The sequence below is a fragment of the Rhinopithecus roxellana genome, chromosome 14 (genome assembly GCF_007565055.1).
Source record: "Rhinopithecus roxellana isolate Shanxi Qingling chromosome 14, ASM756505v1, whole genome shotgun sequence".
Taxonomy (NCBI): Eukaryota; Metazoa; Chordata; class Mammalia; order Primates; family Cercopithecidae; genus Rhinopithecus; species Rhinopithecus roxellana.
This window is the reverse complement of record NC_044562.1, coordinates 4984261-5009626: the sequence shown is the minus strand read 5'-3', so window position 1 is coordinate 5009626 and position 25366 is coordinate 4984261. Positions and strand designations below refer to the sequence as shown.

General features: G+C 36.9%; 1 protein-coding gene across 1 annotated transcript in view; it reads right to left on the bottom strand.

Annotated features, from left to right (window-relative positions):
• LRP1B (LDL receptor related protein 1B) overlaps nucleotides 1-25366 on the bottom strand; it is a 2016348-nt gene that overhangs the window by 1042773 nt on the left and 948209 nt on the right. Inside the window, exon 6 of the mRNA XM_030916410.1 lies at nucleotides 17090-17347. Coding sequence (XP_030772270.1) covers nucleotides 17090-17347 — 258 coding nt within the window. The remainder of the gene's footprint in view (nucleotides 1-17089; nucleotides 17348-25366) is intronic.

Genomic DNA, 25366 nt, shown 5'->3' with positions numbered 1-25366 from the left:
TTCTTCGTTTATGCTAAATTCATTCTAAAAACAGATAGGCACTTTGATAAATTTGATATAGAGCTTATATAGTTTGAATATATGTATCCACCAAATCTCACATTAAATTGTAATGCCCTGTGTTGGAGGTGGGGTCTGGTGGGTGATATTTGGGTCATGGGGGTAGATCCCTCATGGCTTGGTGCTGTTCTTACAATAGTGAGTGAGTTCCCTTGAAATCTGGTTATTTAAAAGTGTGTAGCAACTCTCCCCATTCTCTTGCTTCAGCTTTACCATGTAAGACCCCTGCTCCTCCCCCTCCACCTACAGCTATGATTGCAACCTTCTTGAGACCTCCCCAGAAGCAGATGCTGGCATTATGCTTCCTGTATAGTCTGCAGAACCATGAGCAAATTAAACCCCTTTTCTTTATAAATTACTGAATCTCTGGTATTTCTTTGTAGCAATGCAAAAACAGCCTAATACAGATAATTGGTACAGAGCAGCGGGGTCTTGCTATAAAGATACCAGAAAATGTGAAAGTGACTTTGGAACTGGGTAACAGGAAGAGATTCGAAGAGTTTAGAGGGCTCAGAAGAAGACAAGAAGATGAGGGATGGGTTGAAATTTCTTAGGGACTGGGTATATGGTTGTGACAAAATGCTGATACTAATATGGACAGTGAAGTTCAAGCTGAGGAGGTCTCAGATCTAAATGAACTTATTGGGAACCAGAGCAAAGGTCACATGTGTTATGCCTTAGCAAAGAAGTTGGCTGCATTCTATTCAGGCCCTATGGATCTGTGGAAATTTGAACTTTAGAGTGATAGCCTAGGGTGTCTGGTGGAAGAAACTTCTAAGCAGCAAAGCATTCAAGATGTGTCCTGGCTGCTTCTGAAACCAAGACTCAGATGTGGGAGCAAAGAAATGAGTTAAAGTTGGAATTTATATTTAAACAGGAAGCAGAGTATAAAAGTTTGGAAAGTTTGCAGCTTGGCCATGTGACAGAGAAAGAAGCAGCGTTCTCTATTTTTCTCCTTTTTTAAAATTATACTTTATGTTCTAGGGTACATGTGCACAACGTGCAGGCTACATACGTATACATGTGCCATGTTGGTGTGCTGCACCCATTAACTCGTCATTTATATTAGGTATATCTCCTAACGCTATCCCTCCCCATCCCCCACCCCACAACAGGCCCTGGTGTATCATGTTCCCCTTCCTGTGTCCAAGTGTTCTCATTGTTTAATTCCCACCTATGAGTGAGAACATGCAGTGTTCAGTTTTCTGTCCTTGCAATAGTTTGCTGAGAATGATGGTTTCCAGTTGCATCCATGTCCTTACAAAGGACATGAACTCATCTTTTTTTATGGCTGTATAGTATTCCATGGTGTATATATGCCACATTTTCTTTTTTTTTTTTTTTTTTTTTGAGACGAAGTCTCGCTCTGTCGCCCAGGCTGGAGTGCAGTGGCCAGATCTCAGCTCACTGCAAGCTCCGCCTCCCGGGTTCACGCCATTCTCCTGCCTCAGCCTCCCGAGTAGCTGGGACTATAGGCGTCCGCCACCTCGCCCAGCTAGTTTTTTGTATTTTAGTAGAGACGGGGTTTCACAGTGTTAGCCAGGATGGTCTCAATCTCCTGACCTCGTGATCCGCCCATCTCGGCCTCCCAAAGTGCTGGGATTACAGGCTTGAGCCACCGCGCCCGGCCCTGCTACATTTTCTTAATCCAGTCTGTCATTGATGGGCATTTGGGTTGGTTCCAAGTCTTTGCTATTGTGCATAGTGCCACAATAAATATATGTGTGCATGTGTCTTTATAGCAGCATGATTTGTAATCCTTTCAGTATATACCCAGTAATGGGATGGCTGGGTCAAATCCTTGAGGAATCACCACACTGTCTTCCACAAGGGTTGAACTAGTTTACAGTCCCACCAACAGTGTAAAAGTGTTCCTATTTCTCCACATCCTCTCCAGCACCTGTTGTTTCCTGACTTTTTAATGATCACCATTCTAACTGGTGTGAGATGGTATCTCATTGTGGTTTTGATTTGCATTTCTCTGATGGCCAGTGATGACGAGTATTTTTTCATGAATCTGTTGGCTGCATACGTGTCTTCTTTTGAGAAGTGTCTGTTCATATCCTTTGCCCACTTTTTGATGGGGTTGTTTTTTTCTTGTAAATTTGTTTAAGTTCTTTGTAGTTTCTGGATATTAGCCCTTTGTCTGATGAGTAGATTGTAAAAATTTTCTCCCATTCTGTAGGTTGCCTGTTCACTCTGATGGTAGTTTCTTTCACTGTGCAGAAGCTCTTTAGTTTAATTAGATACCATTTGTCAATTTTGGCTTTTGTTGTCATTGCTTTTAGTGTTTTAAACATGAAGTCATTGCCCATGCCTATGTCCTGAATGGTATTGCCTAGGTTTTCTTCTAGGGTTTTTATGGTATTAGGTCTGACATTTAAGTCTCTAATCCATCTTGAATTAATTTTTGTATAAGGTGTAAGGAAGGGATCCAGTTTCAGCTTTCTACTTATGACTAGCCAGTTTTCCGAGCACCATTTATTAAAGAGGGAATCCTTTTCCCCATTTCTTGTTTTTGTAAGGTTTGTCAAAGATCAGATGGTTTTAGATGTGTGGTATTATTTCTGAGGGCTCTGTTCCATTCCATTGGTCTATATCTCTGTTTTGGTACCAGTACCATGCTGTTTTGGTTACTGTAGCCTTGTAGTATAGTTTGAAGTCAGGTATCGTGATGCCTCCAGCTTTGTTCTTCTGGCTTAGGATTGTCTTGGCAATGCAGGCTCTTTTTTGGTTCCATATGAAATTTAAAGAATTTTTTTTTTTCCAATCCTGTGAAGAAAGTCATTGGTAGTTTAATGGGGATGGCATTGAATCTATAAATTACCTTGGGCAGTACGGCCATTTTCACAATATTGATTTTTCCTATCCATGAGCATGGTATGTTCTTCCATGTGTTTGTGTCTTTTATTTCATTAAGCAGTGGTTTGTAGTTCTTCTTGAAGAGATCCTTCACATCCCTTGTAAGTTACATTCCTAGGTATTTTATTCTCTTTGAAGCAATTGTGAATGGAAGTTCATTCCTGATTTGGCTCTCTGTTTGTCTGATACTGGTGTATAAGAACACTTGTGATTTTAGAACATTGATTTTGTATCCTGAGACTTTGGTGAAGTTGCTTATCAGCTTAAGGAGATTTTGGGCTGAGACGATGGGGTTTTCCAAATATACAATCATGTCATCTGCAAACAGGGATAATTTGACTTTCTCTTTTCCTAATTGAATACACTTTATTTCTTTCTCTTGCCTGATTGCCCTGGCTAGAACTTCCAACACTATGTTGAATAAGAGTGGTGAGAAAGGGCATCCCTGTCTTGTGCCAGTTTTCAAGGGGAATGCTTCCAGTTTTTGCGCATTCAGTATGATATTGGCTGTGGGTTTTTCATAGATAGCTCGTATTATTTTGAGATACGTCCCATCAATACAGAATTTATTGAGAGTTTTTAGCATGAAGGGCTGTTGAATTTTGTCAAAGGTCTTTTCTGCATCTATTGAGATAATCATGTGGTTTTTGTCTTTGGTTCTGTTTATATGCTGGATTACATTTATTGATTTGCATATGTTGAACCAGCCTTGCATCCCAGGTATGAAGCCCACTTGATCATGGTGGATAAGCTTTTTGATGTACTGCTGGATTCAGTTTGCCAGTATTTTGTTGAGGATTTTTGCATAGATGTTCATCATGGATATTGGTCTAAAATTCTTTTTTTGTTGTGTCTCTGCCAGGTTTTGGTATCAGGATGATGCTGGCCTCATAAAATGAGTTAGGGAGGATTCTATTGATTGGAATAGTTTAAGAAGGAATGGTACGAGCTCCTCCTTGTACCTCTGGTAGAATTCGGTTGTGAATCTGTCTGGTCCTGGACTTTTTTTTTGGTTGGTAGGCTATTAATTATTGCCTCAATTTCAGAGCCTGTTATTGGTCTATTCAGGGATTCAACTTAGAAGAAGCTTTTTCTAGAGAGGAATTCAAGCAGTCTGCTGAGCAAATACTAGAGAAATACTGCTAGAGAAAATTACATAACTATAAAGGAGCCAAGTGATAATAGCCAAGACAAGGTGAAAAATGTCTCAAAGGCATTTCAGAGGCTTTTGTGGTGGCCCTTTCATCACAGGCCTAGAGACATAGAAAGGAAGAATGGTCCAGGGACCAGGACCAGGGCTCTGCTGCTCTGCACAGCCTCAGGGCACTGCTTCTCACATCCTAGCCACTATAGCACCAGCCAGGGTTCAAAGGTTCCAGATACACCTCGAACTACCACTTTGGAGAATGTAAGTCATAAACCTTGGCAGCTTCCATGTGGTGTTATGCCCACACTTGCACAGAGTATAAGAGTGGTGAAAGTTTGTCAGCCTCTGCCTAGATTTCAGACGATGTATTGGAAAGTGTGGTTGCTCATGCAGAAGCCTGATGCAGAAGTGGAGGCTACAGAGAGAACTTCAACTAAGTAAGGGCAGAGGGGAAACATGGAGTTGGAGCCTCCACTCAGAGTTCCCACTGGGGCATTGCATAGTGAAGCTGTGGGAAGGAGGCCATTATCCCTCAGACCCCAGAATGATAGAGCCACTGGCAGCTTTCACCCTATGCCTGGAAAAGCCACAGGCACTCAATCTTTGAGGGTAGCCACAGGGGATGTACCCTACAAAACTACAGAGGCAGAGCTGTGCAAGGCCTTGGGAGCCTACCCCTTACCCCAGTGTGCCCTAGGTGTAAGACATGAAGTCAAAAAAGATTATTTTAGATCTTTAATATTTGATAATTTCCCTGTTTAATTTCAAGCTTATAGGGACATGTAGCCCCTTTCTTTTGGTCAGTTTCTCTTTTATGGAATGGGAATGTTTACTCATCCTGATTCCATTATAGGTACTATGCATATACCTCCATTGTATCTTGGAAGTAAATAACTTGTTTGATTTTACAGGCTTATAAGTGGAAGGGATTTGCCTTGTCTCAGATGAGACCTTAGACTTGGGACTTTTAATTGATTTGATGCTGGAATGAGGTCAGACTTCGGGGATTGTTGGGAAGTCATAATTGTATTTTGCGATGTGAGAAGAACATGAGATTTGAGACCAGGAGAGGAATGATACAGTTTGAATGTATGTCCCTACCAAATCTCATATTAAATTGCAATCTCCAATGTTGGAGGTGGGTCCTAGTTGAGGTGTTTGGGTCCTGGGGGTAGATCCCTCATGACTTGGTGCTGTCCTCAGAATAGTGAGTGAATTCTCTCGAGATCTGGTGATTTAAAAATGTGTGGCACCTCCCTCTACTTTCTTGCTCCTAGTTTTGTAGGTTCATTTTCTCATATATATACTGATAATTATATACAGTATACATCTGTTATAATTGTGTGTGATGGTAATGAAGTAAATATGTAGATTTCCTAATGCACAATATAACCATTCAATACATGTTGTTCCAAAATACTGTGTAATTATTAGACAGTTGCTAACTCAAAGGAAAAAGGTAAGCTTGATGAAGACAGAAGTATCAGCCCTACTCAATAAATGATGCTGAGAAAACCAGCTAACCATATGCAGAAAAATGAAACTTGACCTCTACTTCTCATCATTTACAAAAATTAACTCAAGATGGATTAAAAACTTAAATGTAAGACCTCAAACTAAAAATCCCAGAAGGAAACATAGGAAATACTCTTCTGAACACTGGCCTAGCAAAGAGTTTATGACTAAGTCCTCAAAAAGAAATGCAACAAAAACAAAAATTAACAATGAACTCTAATTAAACTAAAGAACTTCTGCTCAGCAAAAGAAACTATAAACAAAGTAAACAGACAACTTACAGAGTGGGAGAAGATATTTTCAAACTACGCATCTGATGAAAGACTAATATCCAAAACCTTTCAAGAACTTAATAAACAAAACAAAACAAAACAAAAAAATCTCCATTAAAAAGTGAACAGAGGACATGAACAGATACTGCAAAAGAAGATATAGACCTGGCCCAAAAACATGAAAAAATATTCAACATCACTCATAATCAGAGAAATGCAGATCAAAACCACAATGAGATACCATCTCACACCAATCAGAATGGCTACTATTAAGTCAAAATAACAGATGTTGGTGAGATTGCAGAAAAAAAGGAAACACACTGTTGGTAGAAATGTATATGAGTTCAGCCACTGTTAAAAACAGTTTTGAGATTTCTCAAATAACTAAAAATAGATTCAACCTAGTGATCCCATTGGTAGGCATATACACAAAGGAAAACAAATCATTCCACCAAAAAGATACATGCATGTGTACACACATTACAGCATTATTCACAACCACAAAGACATAGAGTCAACCTAGGTGTCCATCAATTGTGGATTGGATAAAGAACATATGGTATGTATACCCAATAGAATACTATGTAGCCATAAAAGGATGAAATCATGTCCTTTGCAGCAACATGTATGCAGCTGGAAGCCATTATCCTAAGTGAGTTACTTCAGAAACAAAACTAAACACTATATATTCTCACTTATAAGTGGGAGCTGAACAGTGGGTACACAGAGACATAAGCATGGCAACAGTATATACTGAGGACTTCAAAAGAAGGGAAGGGGTGAGGGGAAAAGATTGAAAAACTGCCTATTGGGTACTATGTTCACTATTTGGGTGACAGGTTCAATTGATGTCAAAATTTTAATATCCCACAATATACCCACATAATAAACCTGCACATGTACCCCTCAAATCTACAATAAAAAAAAGAGGGGAGAGGAGCCAAGACGGCCAGTTAGAAGCAGCTCCAGTCTGCAGTTCTCACTAAGAAGAACAAAAACAGTAAGTGAATCCTGCTCTGTCAACTGAGATATCCAGGTTCTCTCACTGGGATAGACTAGGCAGTTAGTGTGACCCATGCAGAGTAAGGAAAAGCATGGTGGTGCAGTGACCAAGGTGCCACACAGGATTAGGAGAACTCTCACACCCAGACAAAGGAGGCGGTCAGTAACCATGCTACCCTGCCTGGGAAACCACACTCTTTCTTCACATCTGTGCATCCTGTGCATCCTGTAGATCAGGAGATCCCCTTGTGAGCCCACCCCACCAGGGCCTTGGGTCCCAAACTCAGAGCTGTGCCACCCAATAGGGTCAAGGCCAGTAGCAGCAGGCTGGACACTGCCTAAGACAACTGAGTTCCCGTAGGGAGAGGCAGCCACCATCACTGAGGCTCTCATCAGCCATTTTCCACTGTTGGTGTTGGGGAGATTAGGCAGTTTAAACTGAGAGGAATTCCTCCACAGCAAAGCACAACAGCTGTGGCATATCATGGCAAGATTGCTCCTTCAGGTGAGACCAGATCCATCCTTTCCCATTGGGCAGGGCCTCCCTGCAGGAATTGCTGCAACTATAGCCAGGGGTTTATGGCTAGAACTCTGATATTCCTGGGAAGGAGACCCTGGGGGGAGGTGTGACTGTGGTCTTGAATTTAGTGGACCTAGTCTTTCCTGCCTGCTGGTAGTCCAGATGAGGGAGATTCTCTCCAGTGCAGCCAAACCTGCTCAACCAAGGGGCAGCCAAGTTGCTTTGTTACACAGGCTTCTGATCACATGCCGCCTGACTGGGTGAGACCTCCCAGCAAGGGTCACAAGACACCTCATACCAGAGTGTTTTGGCTGGCATCAGCTTGGTACCCCTCTGGGATAGAGCTCCCAGAGGAAGGAACAGACAGCCATATTTGCTGTTCTGGAGCCTCTACTGGTGATACCTCCAGTTGCAGGAGGGACCCAAGTGAATTGGGTCTGCAGTGGCCCCAGTAGCCCTACGGAAGATGGGCCTGATTGCTAAAAGCAAAACAAACAGAAAGCAACAATAACATCAACAAAAGACCCCACAAAAACCACATCAGCAGTCTTAAAAGATCAAAAGTAGAAAACCCCACAAAGATGAGAAAGAATCAATGCAAAAATGCTGAAAACTTAAAAAGTCAGAGTGCCTCTTCTCTCCAAACACCTCTCCAGCAAGGACACTGAACTAGGCTTGGGCCGATTTGAATGACTTGACAGAATTAGACTTCAGAAGGTGAATAATGAACTTTGCTGAGCTAAAGGAGTCTGTTCTAAACCAATTCAAGAAGATAAGAACCATGATAAAACATTACAGCAGCTGTTAACCAGAATAACCAGTTTAGACAGGAACATAAATGACCTCAAGGAGCTGAAAAACACAAGATGAGAACTTCACAATGCAACAAGTATCGACAAACAAACAGACCAAGGTGGAGGAAAGGATCTCAGAGCATGAAGACTATCTTAATGAAATAGCACAGACCAGACAAGGTTAGATAAAAAATAATAAAAAGGACAAACAAAACCTGAGAACTATAGGATTATGTAAAAACACAGGACCTACGACTGATGGGGTATCTGAAAGAGACAGGGAGAATGGAACTAAGTTGGAAATCATACTTCACAATATCCAGAAGAACTTCCCCAACCTAGCAAGAGAGGCCAACATTCAAATCCAGAGAACCTCAGTAAGATCATGAGAAGATCAGCTCCAAGACACATAATCATCAGATTCTCCAAGATTGGAAAAAAAAAAAAAAAAAAGAAGAAGAAAAGAAAAGAAAAAATGTTAACGGCAGCCAGAGAGAAAGGCCAGGTCACCTACTAAGGGAAGTCCATGAGACTAACAGCAGACCTCTCAGTGGAATCCCTACAAGCTGGAAGAGATTGGGAGCCAATATTCAAAATTTTTTAAAAAAACAATTTCCAATAAAAAATTTCATTATCAGCCATACTAAGCTTCATAAGGAAAGGGGAAATAAAATCCTTTTCAGACAAGCAAATGCTGAGGGAATTCATTACCACCCGGCCTGCCTTGCAAGACCTACTGAACGAAGCATTAAATATGGAAAGAAAAGCTCATTACCAGCCACTAAAAACTACACAGACCAGTGACACTATGAAGCAACTACATTAACAAGTCTGCAAAATAACCAATTAGCATCATGATGACAGAATCAAATTCCCACATAACCTTAAAAGTAAATGGGCCAAAAGCCCCAATTAAAAGATATAGAATGGCAAGCTAGATAAAAAGAAAAGACCCACTGATGTGCTGCAAAGAGACCTATCTCACATGCAAAGTCACATGCAGGCTCAAAATAAAGGGATGGAGGGAAATTTACCAAGCAAATGGAAGCAGAAAAAAGCAAGGGTTGCAATCCTAGTTTCTGACAAAACAGACTTTAAGCCAACAAAGATAAAAAAAAAAAAAAAAAAAAAGGAAGGGCATTACATAATGGGAAAGGGTTCAATTCAACAAGAAGAGCTAACTATCCAAAATACATATGCATCCAATACAGGAGCATCCAGTTTCATAAAACAAGTTATTAGAGACTTACAAAGAGTCTTAGACTCCCACACAATGATAGTGGGAGACTTTAACACCCCACTGTCAATATTAGATTATTGAGATAAAAGAATTAGCAAAGATATTCAGGACTTGAACTCAGCTTTGGATCAAATGGCCTTGATAGATATCTACAGAACTCTCCAAACCCAAAACAGAATATACATTTTTTCTCAGCAACACATGGCACTTGCTCTAAAGTTGATCATATAATTGGGAGTAAAAAACTCCTCAAATAATGCAAAATAACTGAAATCATTACAAACTGTCTCTCAGACCATAGCACAATCAAATTATAATGCAAGGTTAATAAACTCACTGAAAAGTCACACAACTACATAGAACTTGAACAACCTGCTCCTGAATGACTCCTGGGTAAATAATGAAATTAAGGCAGAAATCAAGAAGTTCTTTGAAACCAATGAGAACAAAAAGACAACATACCAAAATCTCTGGGATGCAGCCAAAGCAGTGTTAAGAGTGAAATTTATAGCACTAAGTGCCCACATCAAAAAGTTAGAAAGATCTGAAATTGACACCCTAACATCACAGTTAGAAGAACTAGAGAACCAAGAGCAAACAAACCCCAATGCTAGCAAAAGACAAGAAATAACCCAGATCAGAGTGGAACTGAAGGAAATGGACATGAAAAACCCTTCAGGGCGGGGGGGGAAATCGATAAAATAGATAGCTAACTAGACTAATAAAGAAGAAAAGAGAATATTCAAATAGACACAATACAAAATAATAAAGGGGATATAACCACTGATCTTACAGAAAGACAAACAACCATCAGAGACTACTATCAATGCCTCTATGCAAATAAACTAGAAAGAATCAACAAAAGAATCTGTCCTTTGAAGAAACTGACAAATTCCTGGACACATACACCCTCCCAAGAATGAATCAGAAAGAAGCTGAATCCCTGAATAACGAATTCTGAAACTGAGGCAGTAATAAATAGCCTACCAATCAAAAAACCCCAGGACCAGATGGATTTACAGCTGAATTTTACCAGAGGTGCAAAGAGGAGCTGGTACCTTTTCTTCTGAAACTATTCCAAGCAACTGAGAAGGAGGCATTCCTCCCTAACTCATTTTATGTGATTAGCATTATCCAGATAACAAAACCTAACAGACCTATTACCAAAAAAAGAGAAAACTTCAGGCCAATATCCGCAATGAACGTAATGCAAAAAGTCCTCAAAAAATTACTGGCAAACCAAAACCAGCAGCACATCCAAAAGCTTATCTACCACAATCAAGTTGGCTTCATTCCTGGAATGCAAGGCTAATTCAACATATGCAAATCAACAAACCTAATTCATCATATAAACAGAACTGAAGGCAAAAACCACATGATTATCTCAATAGATGCAGAAAAGGCCTTTGATAAAATTCAACATTCCTTCATGGTAAAAACCCTCAATAAACTAGTAATTGAAAGAACATACCTTAAAATAATAAGAGCCATATATGACAAAACCACAGTCAATATCACACTGAATGTGCAAAAGCTGGAAGTATTCCCCTTGAAAACCGGCACAAGACAAGCACGCCCTCTCTCACCACTCCTATTCAACATAGTATTGGATGTTCTGGCCATGGCAATCAGGCAAGAGGAAGAAATAAAGGGGATTCAAATAGGAAGAGAGGAAGTCAAATTGTCTTTGTTTGCAGATGACAAGATCCTGTATCTAGAAAACCCCATTGTCTCACCCTAAAAGCTTCTAAAGCTGATAAGCTACTCCAGCAAAGTCTCAGGATACAAAATCCATTGCAAAAAATCACTAGTATTCCTATATACCAACATTATGCAAGTAGAGAGCCAAATCATGAATCAACTCCCATTCACAATTGCTACAGAAAGAATAAAATGCCTAGGAATACAGCTAATAAGGGAAGTGAAAGACCTCTTCAAGAACTACAAACAACTGATCAAAGAAAGAAAGAGGACATGAACAGAAAAACATTTTGTGCTCATGGATAAGAAGAATCAATATCATGAAAATGGCCATACTGCCCAAAGCAGTTTATAGATTCCATGCTATTCCCATTAAACTACCATTGACATTCATCAGTGAATTAGAAAAAACTATTTTAAAATTTATATGAAATCCAAAAAGAGCCTGTATAACGAAGCCAATCCTAAGACAAAGAGCAAGATTGAAGGCATCACACTACCTGACTTGAAACTATACTACAAGACTACAGTAACCAAAACTGGTACATGGTACTAGTACAAAAACAGACACAGACCAGTGGAACAGAATAGAGAACTCAGAAATAAGACCACACATCTACAACCATTAGATCTTTGACAAACCTGACATAAACAAGCAATGGGGAAATGATTCCCTATTTAATAAATGGTGCTGGGAAAACTGGCTAGCCATATGCAGAAAATTGAAACTGGACTCCTTCCTTACATCTTATACAAAAATTAACTCAACATGGATTAAAGATTTAAATGTAAAACTCAAAACTATAAAAACTCTGGGAGAAAATCCAGACAATACCACTCAGGACATAGGCACAGGCCAAGATTTCCTGACAAAATCACTGAAAACAATTGTAACAAAAGCGAAAATTGACAAATCAGATCTAATTAAACTAAACAGCTTCTGCACACAAAAGAAACCATCATTAGAGCAAACAGACATCCTATAGGATGGAAGAAAATTTTTGTAATCTATCCATCTGACAAAGGTCCAATATCCAGAATCTACAAGAAACTTAAACAAATTCACACATGTGCGTGCCCCCCCACACACACACACAAATTAAAAAGTGGGCAAAGGACATGAAGAGACACCTCAAAAGATGACATTTATATTGCCAACAAACATGGAAAAAAGCTCAACATCACTGATGAGAGAAATCCAAATCAAAACCTTGATGAGATACCATCTCACGCCAATCAGAATAGTGATTATCAAAAGTCAAGAAACAACAGATGCTGGTGAGACTTTCAAGAGATAAGAATGCTTTTACATGTTAGTCACATGTTACAAATTAGTTCAACCATTGTGAAAGACAGAGTGGCAATTCCTCAAAGACCTAGAACCAGAAATACCATTTGACCCAACAATCCCATTACTGGGTATATACCCCCCAAAATATAAATCATTCTATTGTAGAGATATATGCACGTGTATGTTCATTTCAGCACTATTCACAATAGCAAAGACATGGAATCAACCCAAGTACCCATTAATGATAGACTGGATAAAGAAAATGGTACATATATACCATGGAATACTATGCAGCCATAAAAAGAACCAAGATTATTTTCTTCACAGGGACATGGATGGAGCTGGAAGCTATTATCCTTAGCAAATTAACACAGGAACAGAAAACTAAGAGAACCATATTCTCATTTTCAAGTGGGAGCTGAACGATGAGAAAACATGGACACAGGGAGGGGAACAACACATACTGGGACTGTTGTGGGGGTGGGGTGGGGAAGGGAGAGCATCAGGTGAAATAATGAATGTTGGGCTTAAGGCTTAGATAATGGGTTGATACGTGCAGCAAACCACACGTTTTCCTATGTCACAAACCTGCACATCCTGTGCATGTATCCCAGAAATTGAAATAAAATTAAAGATAAAAAAATTGTCAGAATTCAAAAATTATCCAATAAGGACTTAATTTAGTAGCTCTAGTTAGAGGTTCAAATAGAACATGATTTAAGGTTGATATTAAAACAAGCTAAGGAAAAAGATAAAAGTCTGTGAATGGGGTTAATTCAGAAGCTAAGTCCATGAAGAATAAGCAGTTATTTTATTTTTAGCTAGGTATACTCTACTGGATTGGAGTTGAGCCCTTGAGTGGCTCAAGAGAAGCTGGCTAAATCCATGTTAGAATCTTAAAAGTGATCCTTGAATTTTTCAGAGTATTGAAGAATTTACCCATAAAAAGACAATGAAAGTGTTTACTGTCCAGCTGGGGGATGACTATATGGCTCTGAATCATCCTCCTTAATAAGAGATTAACTCAGAAAATATTCTTATCTCAATCGTCTCTATGCACTTTGTCCTGAGGAAACAGATTGAATTCAACACTTTTGTAAATCCCATAATTTTTGTTATTTTGGGTATCTGTGTCCCTACCACAGTACTCTCCAAGAAAAATTTTGGGAAACAATCAGCTGCTACAAATGTGCTTTGTATGAATACTTTTCTAAAAAACAAGTTTTGCTTAGAAGACATCTAACTCCAAAATTATCCCCAAAGTCTGCAACTTTCAGGCTAAAATGCTAAATAATAAATATTAGTTATTGATTAAAAAAATACAATTCAATAGGAAATTTAATTTCTATCATTTCCTCCAAGGTTCATTAATACAATTTATTGAGCATATTATTATCATTCTTCTTGATTCTCTCACAATATTGCTTAGGAATGATGTACAATGTTAAACGTAAGACTTTTAAGGAGGCCACATCAGAATCATTGGGTCGGCCTTTTCAATGCTATAGACTTCTACAATCCACTTTTTCCACCTCCCTTCCAAGATTCATACAACTCTCTCCCACTTAGAGGACCTGTTTTTGCAAGCCAACATTAGTAATATTAGTAGACCTAATCATTTTTGCTTTGCTAACGTGAAAAAGTTGAGACCTAAGCGCAGCGTGGTATTTAGAAAAAGCTATAAAGTCTGACCCAAGTGAAACCTACCTAATTATGCTGTGTACAATTATCTAACTACTCAGTCTCAATTTTCCCATAAAAACAAAAGAATAATATCTCCCTGTTGCAGATAGTCTTTCAGCATATACAACACAGTTAAAATATATCATTTAAGGTAGATTTGTTTTTCTAGTGTCTTTTACAAAAAACAGGGCTTAGATATCCCACTTCCGCATTCTTTTTAGCCATCCAGGTTTGCCTAATACATCTGAACTTTGAATAAAAATGCCATCTATTATAAAACAGGAAGGGCATATCTCTTCTGCTTACTACACAGAGATGCAGTGGGTATCCAATGAGATGAGATGTGCAATTTTTAAAATATTGCAATAAAATATTTACTACTATATTATGGAAGTGTTAACTGCAAGTCAGTTTGACCTGCAATGTTTGATTTTCTTCTCATAATAATCCTTTGAAAACTAAAATGTTTATATTTTCTCAAAAAAGCATGTTCTCTTCAGGTGAGTTAAGAGAAAAGCACCTACATATAATGGGGGTGGGAGGAACTAAAGAGAATCTCTGGAACAGTGGATAAAAGTGACAGGTATTCAGGCTGACTTCCATCAGTTCATTATTTTTGCTTATACGGTATGACAAAGATTTTATGTAATTATAGATGCAAAGACTATTCAAACTTCATTATCATATCACAAACTGTCATAGTGAACACAGAGCCCACCGTATTCAATGGCAGCTCTTCTGTGACATGTTGATAAAATGCGTGGCTTACAAGCAATGACAGAGAAGCTCAGTCCTGCTCACACCCCTGCCCCACTCCAGTCATGAAATTACTTCCACATATTTAATCACTTTTTTCTAACATGACTATGTAATTGCATGCTTAAACTTAACCTCATCACAGATTATTTACTCAGATTAAAATATTTTCAGTGAATTTATTTTTATTATTCAAAATGAATATTCTATTTGGCATTTCACTGAACTCCCTAGCAACAACAACAACAAAATATATGTTTCTAGGTTTGCTGAATTGCTTAATAAATCAAATCTAATCTAAGTTATACTTATTTTCTACAAATATTCAATATGCAATTGCTTGGCCTTCCTTAGATTTATTTTAAAAAATATTTGTTTTTAAAACATATATTAAAGAAGAGAAGACTACCATTATTAGGGCATATTAAGTGTAGATAAAAAGTTCTTAAGTATGCTTAGGAAATAACTCTACTGGGCAACTTAGTGAATATTTTAGCTATTTGACTATTCAGTATTCCATTCGCTGGGGAAAATACATTTGGGTTAGTTGAGGTAATCACTAATGTAGCAAGGACTGGGGCCTTGTGTTCAGTTTCCAGCTGCTGCCTAAGCCAATGTCTGAAATACTTGCATCAGAAGGCAGATAATCCTTATTACTCACATAATAAATAACATAAATTACATAATAAGGATTATCTGCCTTGTGCCATCCTTTATTAAATGTATTATTATTTAATATGAATGACCATTTCTCTATAGAGTTCTTGAAATATTCACTGCTTTCGTTATAATTTTGATCTCTTTTCACAATAAATAACTTCATCAATTGCTTCATTTATATTAAGAGGATCTTCAAAATGTTCGACAATATTTGTTAAACACCTTGTTCATTTAAGTATATAAAATTATACCTGTATGTCCTATTTTTCACAATTTGCCATTGACTCATTTAATCTAATTACAATGATCAAACATTATATAGTATTATTTCTTTATACAAGGATTAATAACCAGTTCATTTAATTGTATATGAAAAGCTTTATTATTGAAACTAGACCAAATATTCTAAATTTGAAAATCACCTTTATTCTATCACAGCATTCTTCTTTTCCACTTAACTAGATTGTACACATTTCTCTTCATTTCTTTTTTTTTTTTTTTAAAGACATAGTTTTGCTCTTGCCACACAGGTTGGAGTGCAATGTCACAATCTCGGCTCACTGCAACCTCCAGCTGCTGAGTTCAAGTGATCCTCCTGTCTCAGCCTCCCAGGTAGCTGGGATTAAGGGCATGCACTAGCACACCCGACTAATTTTGTATTTTTAGTAGAGACAGGGTTTCACCATGTTGGCCAGCCTTCGTGAACTCCTAACCTCAGGTGATCCACCTAACTCGGCCTTCCAAAGTGCTGGGATTACAGGCATGAGCCACTGTGCCCAGCTTCTCTTCATTTTTCTAGATTTTTATCTTAGCTGAATTTGTAAGAAACACTTTCTGTAAATCATAAATTAAATGGATACATGTTAAAATTTTCATGCTTATGGTTTCCCTAAGCATACACAAAGCAATTTTTATGCTTCTATGTGGAAGCAGGGAGAGAGAAGGAGAGAGAGAATATGTGTGCATCTCCATGTGTGTGTGTGTGTGTGTGCGTGTGACAATGAGATTTCAGTTTATGGTAATATGCAGGAAGAGAAGGACGGTTAGTCTGTCAAGTTTCTGACATGAGAAGTCAAAGTGAATCACAAATCACAAGTTTGTTGGAAGAGGACGTATAAAAATTGATTTGCTTTAAAGAGAGTTAACAGGTAGTTACTCCCAATTAGCATAAACCTAATTATTTGAGGTATTTTTTAACTACAGTCAATGCACTTATAATTATCAACTCTGTCCCTTTTTTTATTTTTTTAATCCCACCTTCACTATCACATTGTGAATTTCCACTCAGTGAGAAAAAAAAAAAAAAAAAAAAAATCAAAATTCCCAGTTAGGTGACACTGTAAAAAGCCTTAAAGAAAGAACTACAATTAACTCTGCAATTTACTACTTACCTAAATACAGAAAGTGTATGTGTATGTGTTTGCATACGCAAAACATGTAGTGAATACAGTAATTCAAGTTCATTGTATTTGCACATACAGCTTTCCAACATCCATGAGCTATGCTAGAAATTTGAGAATCCAGCCTACGGGTCTGTAAATAAAATCAGTAAAGGGTGGCATATAATATTTAATTGAAACACTTACTGTGGAAGGAATGAAGAATATTGATTGTCCATTCATCTGTTAATCCTCCTGCTTTTGTTACCTGGATACATTTGAGTTGATTTGAAGATTCTCTTGATTCAATCCAACAAATCATGTCTTCATTATAAATAAAATCCAGAGCATGAATTTCATTTCCATTGACTGAGCTTAGAGTTGCCATTTTACTTCCATTAAGATAGAAAATTTCAATTGTTTCAAAATTTGTGATTATTAGTATAGGTGGTCTATCTGTAGGTTCTGGAATAAAATAGAAAAAGAAGTAAGTTCAGTAAGAGTCATGATTATTTTACAGCTTTGCATTAGTTATTGAAAGCTATTTTCTATACTTTTAATAAATTCATAAAATAAAATTTTTCTTATAAAAATATTTTAAGTCATATGTATACTTCACAAAAAAAAAGAAAACATTCTGCAGAACATTTGTATTTGTTATTTCCTTAGTCATAATGTATTGTCTAAATATGGGGACACGTCATTTACTTTTATTGTTGTAACTAAAGGAAGTGGTGTGAATTGTGTTTCTAGAAATGATGATGGATCTAGACTGACATCTCCATACTGTTTTGCAGGTTACCCTCATGAGCAAGGTAATGTTTTTTTGAGTTGAATGTACGAGATCAGAAACAGATTCTCTGGAGGAGAAAACACAAAGTTCATAAGCTTATACAAAGAGTGCACCTGTGACTTTGGCCTCATTGGCTCCTTGACCAACCCCAAGAGCCAAACAATCACACATTCTTTTAGTGACTAGATAGTGATTACTGAGCCAGTTCCTTCCACATCCATTTTCTGTAGTCAGAAAAATAAGAGTCTAGGTGAAAAATAAGATTCTAGATTTAAAATAAACTTCTTTAACACCACATTTTTAAACAATGCAGGTTTGCTGGTATTAGGACTGAGTTTTTGATGAACATATGCTAATTTCCCAGAGTTTCAATAGCATATTTAAAGGTAACAGTAAAATCTGATGGAAAATTAGTGTTGATAGAGTTTAGCTACACAATCATATTCAGAGTAACTCTTCTGCTAATTAAGAAATAGGAAATAGGTGGAAATCTTTAATTCAACTGCATCTAATGCATCAATAAATCCCTTTGACCATGAGGTCAAACCTATCAGACATCCCACCACTTCTCAGTAACTACTGCTACTGTCCTGCCATTATTACTCACCTAGATTATTTCAAAATTTTCTGCCTGGTTTCCCTTTTTCCGTCTATGCCCTCCTCATTTTTACAATATCCCAACACACCAGCCCGAGTTATACCATTAAAATGCTAAGGCAGATAAGGTCAGTTCTTCACTCAGTCCCTCAAAGGGCTCCTATTTTAACCAGAGCAAAATTCAAAGCTCTTATAATGATCTATAAAACTCTACCTGATCTGTATATTCATTACCTCTTTAATCTCATTTCCTTCATCTCCTTACTACTCTTACTCTTGTTTGTCTCACTCCAGACACACTGCACTTCTTACTGTTCCTTGAAGAAGCCAGGCAAGCTGCCACCTCAGAGGGGCTTCTCACTTCCTGGAATAATCATTTATCAATTACTGGAATGGCTTACTTGCTCACCTCTTTTAGGTCATTATGCAAACGTCATCTTAGGTGAGGCATCTCTTAGAACTTTATCTTCTAAAAATTTTAAGACCCTACATTTTCTACATACTTTCTATTTCTTTCTTATTCACCAAACATAGTATGTTTTATGTACTTTTCTGATTATTTATTTTACTTCTGTTTTACCTCTAGCATCTAGAGAAAAAGCCTAGAGCTTAGTGATCATTCAATACCAGTTTTCTGAATAAATAAAAAGGACACATGGAATTCTCACATGGACTTCTTTCGAAACACTTCATGAAATGCAACAAAAATAATTTGTTTATTTAACCTATGAAGGGAATTCGGATTATGAGTAGCTATTCAGAAAATTTCATAAATATCATTTGACCATTCTGTAAGAAACTGAAGCTGAGCACTGTAAAGGTAGGGCAAAAGCAAGAGCCTATACTATAACTAATGTAAGTAACTAAGTCTAAAGTTTTGAAGCAATGTTATTTAGTGGCCTTTTCTTGTTTGTTTGTTTCTGGCATGGGCCAGGATATCAGGCACTTGTGTTTCTCTCAAATAGAAGAGCCCACCAGCGAATATGATCTGGGGCCTCCCCTCACAGGCTTAAAGAAATCCTATAATTCATGCATTGGAATTTTTATCCCCATCATGCCAGATCCCTATTAACTTCAACAGCGGTGGTCCCAAGTTCAAGAGGCCAAAGAAGAGACACAAGTAGAAAAAAAAAAAAAAAAAAATACATTTAGGGAAACTTACACACAGAGACTGTCCAGCAGCAGCAGACTGAATGACCCACTACCACTTGTGAAAAGCACACAGCTTATATAGCACGTTCCCTTAGCACATTTCCCCCACCGCCCTGCTCCGCCCCACCACCTGCAACCTCCATGTGGCAACCTTCCTTTCTTAAATTGTTACTTCTATCATGTGCACCTACCATACAGGGTCTGCTTAAGTTACATTATTGTTGTCAAATGCATCTGCCATAAACCTCTCCTCCCCCAAGAAATTCTCTCAAGTCATAGGATTCCTGTCTGCCTTTAACAAGACTTTAAACATTTTTTTATACGTAATAACAACAAAACAATAAAACAAACAAAAATAAACCAAGAAAGCCTCAATGAGATTATAAAACTAAGTAGCAGTTCAACAGTTTTTTCCCAATGGAGAAAATAGACTTATCCTGGATTACCTGAGTATAAGCCCACAACAAAAATGTTCTTACAAATGCTAAGATTATTTCCATACACAAAAAAGTTCTCTCAGAAGCATCAGTAGAATTGTGAATCATCTCTGCTTAACATAACCTCGTCAATTGACCACATCTGAGCCTGGTTAGCTAGTCAGCTTCTCTCCTAATCTCTTAAATCTATCTTGAACTGTGTTTCACTTGCCCTCATCATTCCTAAATTTGGGGATCTAGACTTAGTCTTCCCTCTACTCTTACTTTTGTCGCTTTACTGTTGACCTTAGGACTCTTGAAACCTGTTGGATCATAGATTTCTCAGGTGATAGTAAAATCTTAGATGGGTGTGTAATCAGGTTAACAAAGATAGGCTGACAATGTCAGTCCTCAGTGTCTTCATTTGACAACTGAAATGACCTTAGTGAAACTACTTCTCACTCTAAACGACCCACTATGGAAAGCATCCTTGCTGCAAAGTTTTATGCAAAATCCAGATTTAGACAGCCATTTTTTTGGCTAGCTACTGGTCAGTAAACTTTTGTATGTCATAAACATTCTTTGAAGAGAGGCTGGAATATAAAGGCGTGTTGAGATTCCCCTGAGAAACTGAGATGGAAATGGGTTCATGGTTAACACAGGCAATGCTTATTTGACAAAATTAGTCAACTTATTTGGTTTAGGTAGCTGCTTGTTGAGTCAATCAGTTAATTGTTTTAGTGAAAAACATAACCAGTAATTCTAAAGTCAGGTGCTTCATAATCTAACAGGGTTTGATTTAATAATGGTGACTTTAAAAAATCAAAGGACATACTGGAGGAAGGATACCTACAACATAAGTTGTGAATGCTTTATTTAAGTAATCTTCATTGGTCTTTGCTAATTATTAACTGTGGTTTACCTCTTGAGACAGAAGGTCAAATATGGAGGAAGGAAGCCACTGAAACACAAGAACCCACAAAAACCCTCAAGGTCTAAGGATCCAATTCTTTCAGTGTATTTCAAGTTGAAAGCTGGCATAGCCCTGGCAAATATGTAATCTAGCTCTACCTGCACCGCATCTAATCTCTGTTGTGCATCATTACCACATGCCAGTTGAAGAGCACCAGCTTGGGTAACGTGGATACGAGACTGCCCAGAATAGATGTGATGCTCTTATTGGTTGTCATCCTTAGTCAATGGACAGTTTTCCCAAAAGAACACTTGAAAAGCACATTAGATGACTTCAATCAAAGGGATACTTGCATCAACACTTAGTGAGAGGTAATGAACATTAACCTTCCACACAGAAGATACTGAAGCACAAACAAGCACTCGGTTAACATTTTAACTTAGAGAACCAAGACGTTGGTTGAATAAACACCTACAGCAGGTTGTCAACTGATTCACGGTAGAGGAGAAAAATTGTCCTCATACTCCTCATCACTCCTTGTATGTTGACAGACCTGAAAACATTTCTCTCTCCTGTGATGGAGCATTGTATTTGTGTTCTGTATGATCAAAAAATGATTTGATTTTTCCAGTAACGTATTTGTATTCATTAGTGCCACAACCTTTGAAGACTGATTCTAAAATTGTGAATTGAAAAGAGGAACTTGGAAATGTGGAAATGCTTATTTGATCAGGGTCATAAAAATACCTATTTAAATTCCAAGTCACTATAACCATGTCCTTGAAAGCCTATCCTTACCCTCTCACAGTCAAAAGTATACTAAAAGTGGATTTATTTACTTGCAATAATATGATTTTGATATATAGTTTGTGCTAAATAAATGTTTTCAGTGTGTATAAAAACTTGCCATTTTTAAGATTTCATTTAAACCTCCAGTTCTTCTATTCAATTATAAGAATATTAATTTGGCTAGTTTCCTTCTAAGTGATTGAAGTAATGAATTCAGATATTAACAAATAATTATGTAACTAACAAATATATGTATACATGTATATATAAATATATATAATCTAATTGTTCTATATTTTAATTTTCTTTAATTAAACCTGTAATTGTATGTGTAAGCAATTATCTCCACTAAATGAAGTTCCCAGTATGTGCATATCAATATTTCTGAAGTCAAACATGAAAAAATTCCAGTTTTAACTGAATAAAAGGTTGAATAATGACTCGCATATAAAGTATATAAAATGGAGAGTCAGACTAATGTTGTGAGAAAACAGAAAATTGTAATCTACACAACACAAAGAATTGGTTTTAAGCCAGTCATGAACTTCAAAGATTGAAAGAGGATTTTTTTCAGATTTACTCTTATTTTATCATATACAAATTATATAAAGGCTGTAAAAATAAGGAAAATGGGTATGCAGTTAGAAATGAGAAGACTAAGAACTTCTAATCAAAATCATTAAAACTTATGTAAGAAGTGAATTACTAATATATGAAACAAAATTCAGGCAGTCTGTAAAAGGTCTATTTATTTATTTTTATTTTTTTTTTTTGGTGTGTGTATGTGTGAGGGAGTCTTGATCCATCACCTAGGCCGGAATGCAGTGGCGCGACCTCAGCTCACTGCAGCCTCCACCTCCCAGACTCAAGCCATTCTACTGCCTCAGTCTCCTGAGTAGCTGGGACTACAGACATGCACCATCATGCCTGACTACTTTTTGTACTGGGATTATAGGCATGAGCCACTGCGCCCAGCCAAAAGGGCTAATTTTTTGAAAAAAACTTATAAAATTATGCAAAGAACAGAAAAAGTTAAATATGTAATATTAGGAGAAAATTATGTAGTTTAAAAAGGAGAGATACAGAATCATGGTGTGGAGAAAAAAAGAGAGAGAAAGTATTACAGTATTCAAATATATAATAAATTGTAGATCAAAGTCAACCAACCAAACTGAAAATGTGAATCAAGTTAATATCATATAAGTGAAAAAAAGATATAACATTGAAATATTTTCTTTTTCAAAACATACTGCCATATTGATTTCTCCCTGTTTTCATTCCTTAACTATTTTTAATGAAAAAAATATCTTTACCAAAATGAATAATATTCAGAATAATGACATATTGTCATATACCAAAAGAATGTATTCTATCACATTTTATTTTAAAAACAACATATAACCGGGCATGTTGCTCACGCCTGTAATCCCAGCACTTTGGGAGGCCGAGGTGGGTGGATCACCTGAGGTTGGGAGTTTGAGACCAGCCTGACCAACATGGAGAAACCCTGTCTCTACTAAAAATACAAAATTAGCCGGGCATGGTGGCACATGCCTGTAATTCCAGCTACTAGGGAGGCTGAGGCAGGAGATTCGCTTGAACCTGGGAGGTGGAGGTTGCAGTGAGCTGAGATCGTGCCATTGCACTCCAGCCTGGGCAACAAGAGCAAAACTCCATCTCAAATAATAATAATAATAATAATAATAATAATAATAATAATAATAACAACAACAATATATAAATCAAATGTGGGAAAATGAAAATGTATTAACAACTGTATTGGACTGAGCAAGAAAATGAATATTGCTATAATTTATCTTAGCACTACCTTTTATCATCACAATATATTTATGCTGAAGTATTCTTTGGGTAGACATTTTAATTAATTTATTTATTTATCTAGTATTTATAGATCTCAGCATTAACTGGGATCTGAAAGAGATCGGTAAGACAGTCTGCCTTCAAGAAAGATATAATCAAGTAGAAAGTTTAAGATATCTGCGAACAACTATATTTTTATAATCAGGTATGATATCTTTCATAAAAGATGTATAGTTTTATTGAGTTTCAAAGAATGGCTAGATATGTCTGTTTAGTGGAAGCACAAGTTTCCTGATGGTGATGGTATTTGGTCTCAGCCTTGCCTTAATGGCAGAATAAGAATTCAATACGCAGAGATGGATAAAAGAATGTCAAGCAAAAGAAACAGCTTTGATAGAAGTACAGATGTGTGAAAGATTTGAATGTGTTGAGGAGAGATTGACCTCAGTTTTTCAGTTTTCTGCAAGGTACAACATGCATAACTGGTGGAATATTTCATAATGACACTAATAATAGTTACTGTTTTCATAGCATATTTTAGGAGCTAGACACTGTAATACATAGTTCACATTTATTAGCTTATTGTATAAGCACAATATCCCTTTGATTCAGCTAATATTTACCACATTTTAATATTAATAACTCACTTGAGTTAATATAACTGTTAAGTGAAAATAGCTGAGTTCAAAGTTATAGAGTTTTGTAGTAGCTGACAAAATAGGTTAAGGACAAAATGTACAGGCTATTGAATGTCAAGATAATGAAATTATTTTTAATTTTGGCTGCAATGGGAAACCAGAGTTAATTGTAGAAATAGGGTATAATGTGGTCAAAACTATGCTTTAAGAAGATCAAGTCTAAAATAAGATGTAAGATATTATTTGGGTGGGTAAAATATAGTGAGAAAGATTAGTAGAAGACAGTGAGAAGTATACATTTCCCACTCAACTTTCCAAATTGTATGTTTTTGCTTTTATTTCGGGGGGCTATTTATTTAAATTGATACAAATTTGTATGTCTTTATAGTGTACAACATGATGTTTTGAAGTATACGTACATTGTGGAATAGTTAAACCTATGTAATTGACATATGCATTACCTCACATAGTTACCATTTCTGTAGTAGGAACATTTAATATCTCTTCTCTTAGCATTATGTTAAATGAAATAAGCCAGTCATAGAAAGACAAGTACCACATATCTCACTCATGTAGAATCTAAAAATGATGATCTTATAGAAATAGAGAGTAGAATGTTTGTTACCAGAAGCTAAGACATTTGGGGGATCACGTTGGGGAAATGTTAGACAAAGTATGCAAAATTACAGGTAGGAGTAATTAGTTAAATAGATCTGTTTTCCAGCATGGTAACTATAGTTGATGATAACATGTTGGATTATTTCAAAATGTTCTTGCTTTTATTTATAAATGGTAGAGTATAATTTTACTTTTTAACTGGTAGAGTATAATTCATGTCAGAAGTATAATTCATGTGTACATTAAGGTAAAATGAAAATGTCTTACTTACACACTGCCTTGAAATCTAGAGTGAAGTTGGAAAGGAGTTAAGAGAATGGAAAAAGATATCTTTGTTCCTGTTTAGATTCATGAATTGCAGAAATGGAGAATGGCCATATGTGGCAACATTCCTACTGGAAGCAGAGGTCATTAGGAAAAAATGTAAGCCCCAGAGAATTCTCAGAGTTTTTCCTAAGTAAACCTCTTCTATGGTCCTCCAAACTAGATTCTACATGTCACATAGAGAATGGCATTAATTTCATTTGTTTTTATAAAGGAAGTAACCCAAAATTATGAAAAACTTGTGGACATAGGTAGCAGATATCTGAATTACTGAACATAGAAAGGCCATTTTAATTTCTCAGAAACTGGGTGACAAGAAACTAAAGTAGGAAGTGTTGAGATCTTAAGTAGAAATAGGTTGATGTAATAAAGCAGAAGTTCAAAATTGCAGTTATTATTGTATTGTGGACAACGAGTGGCATG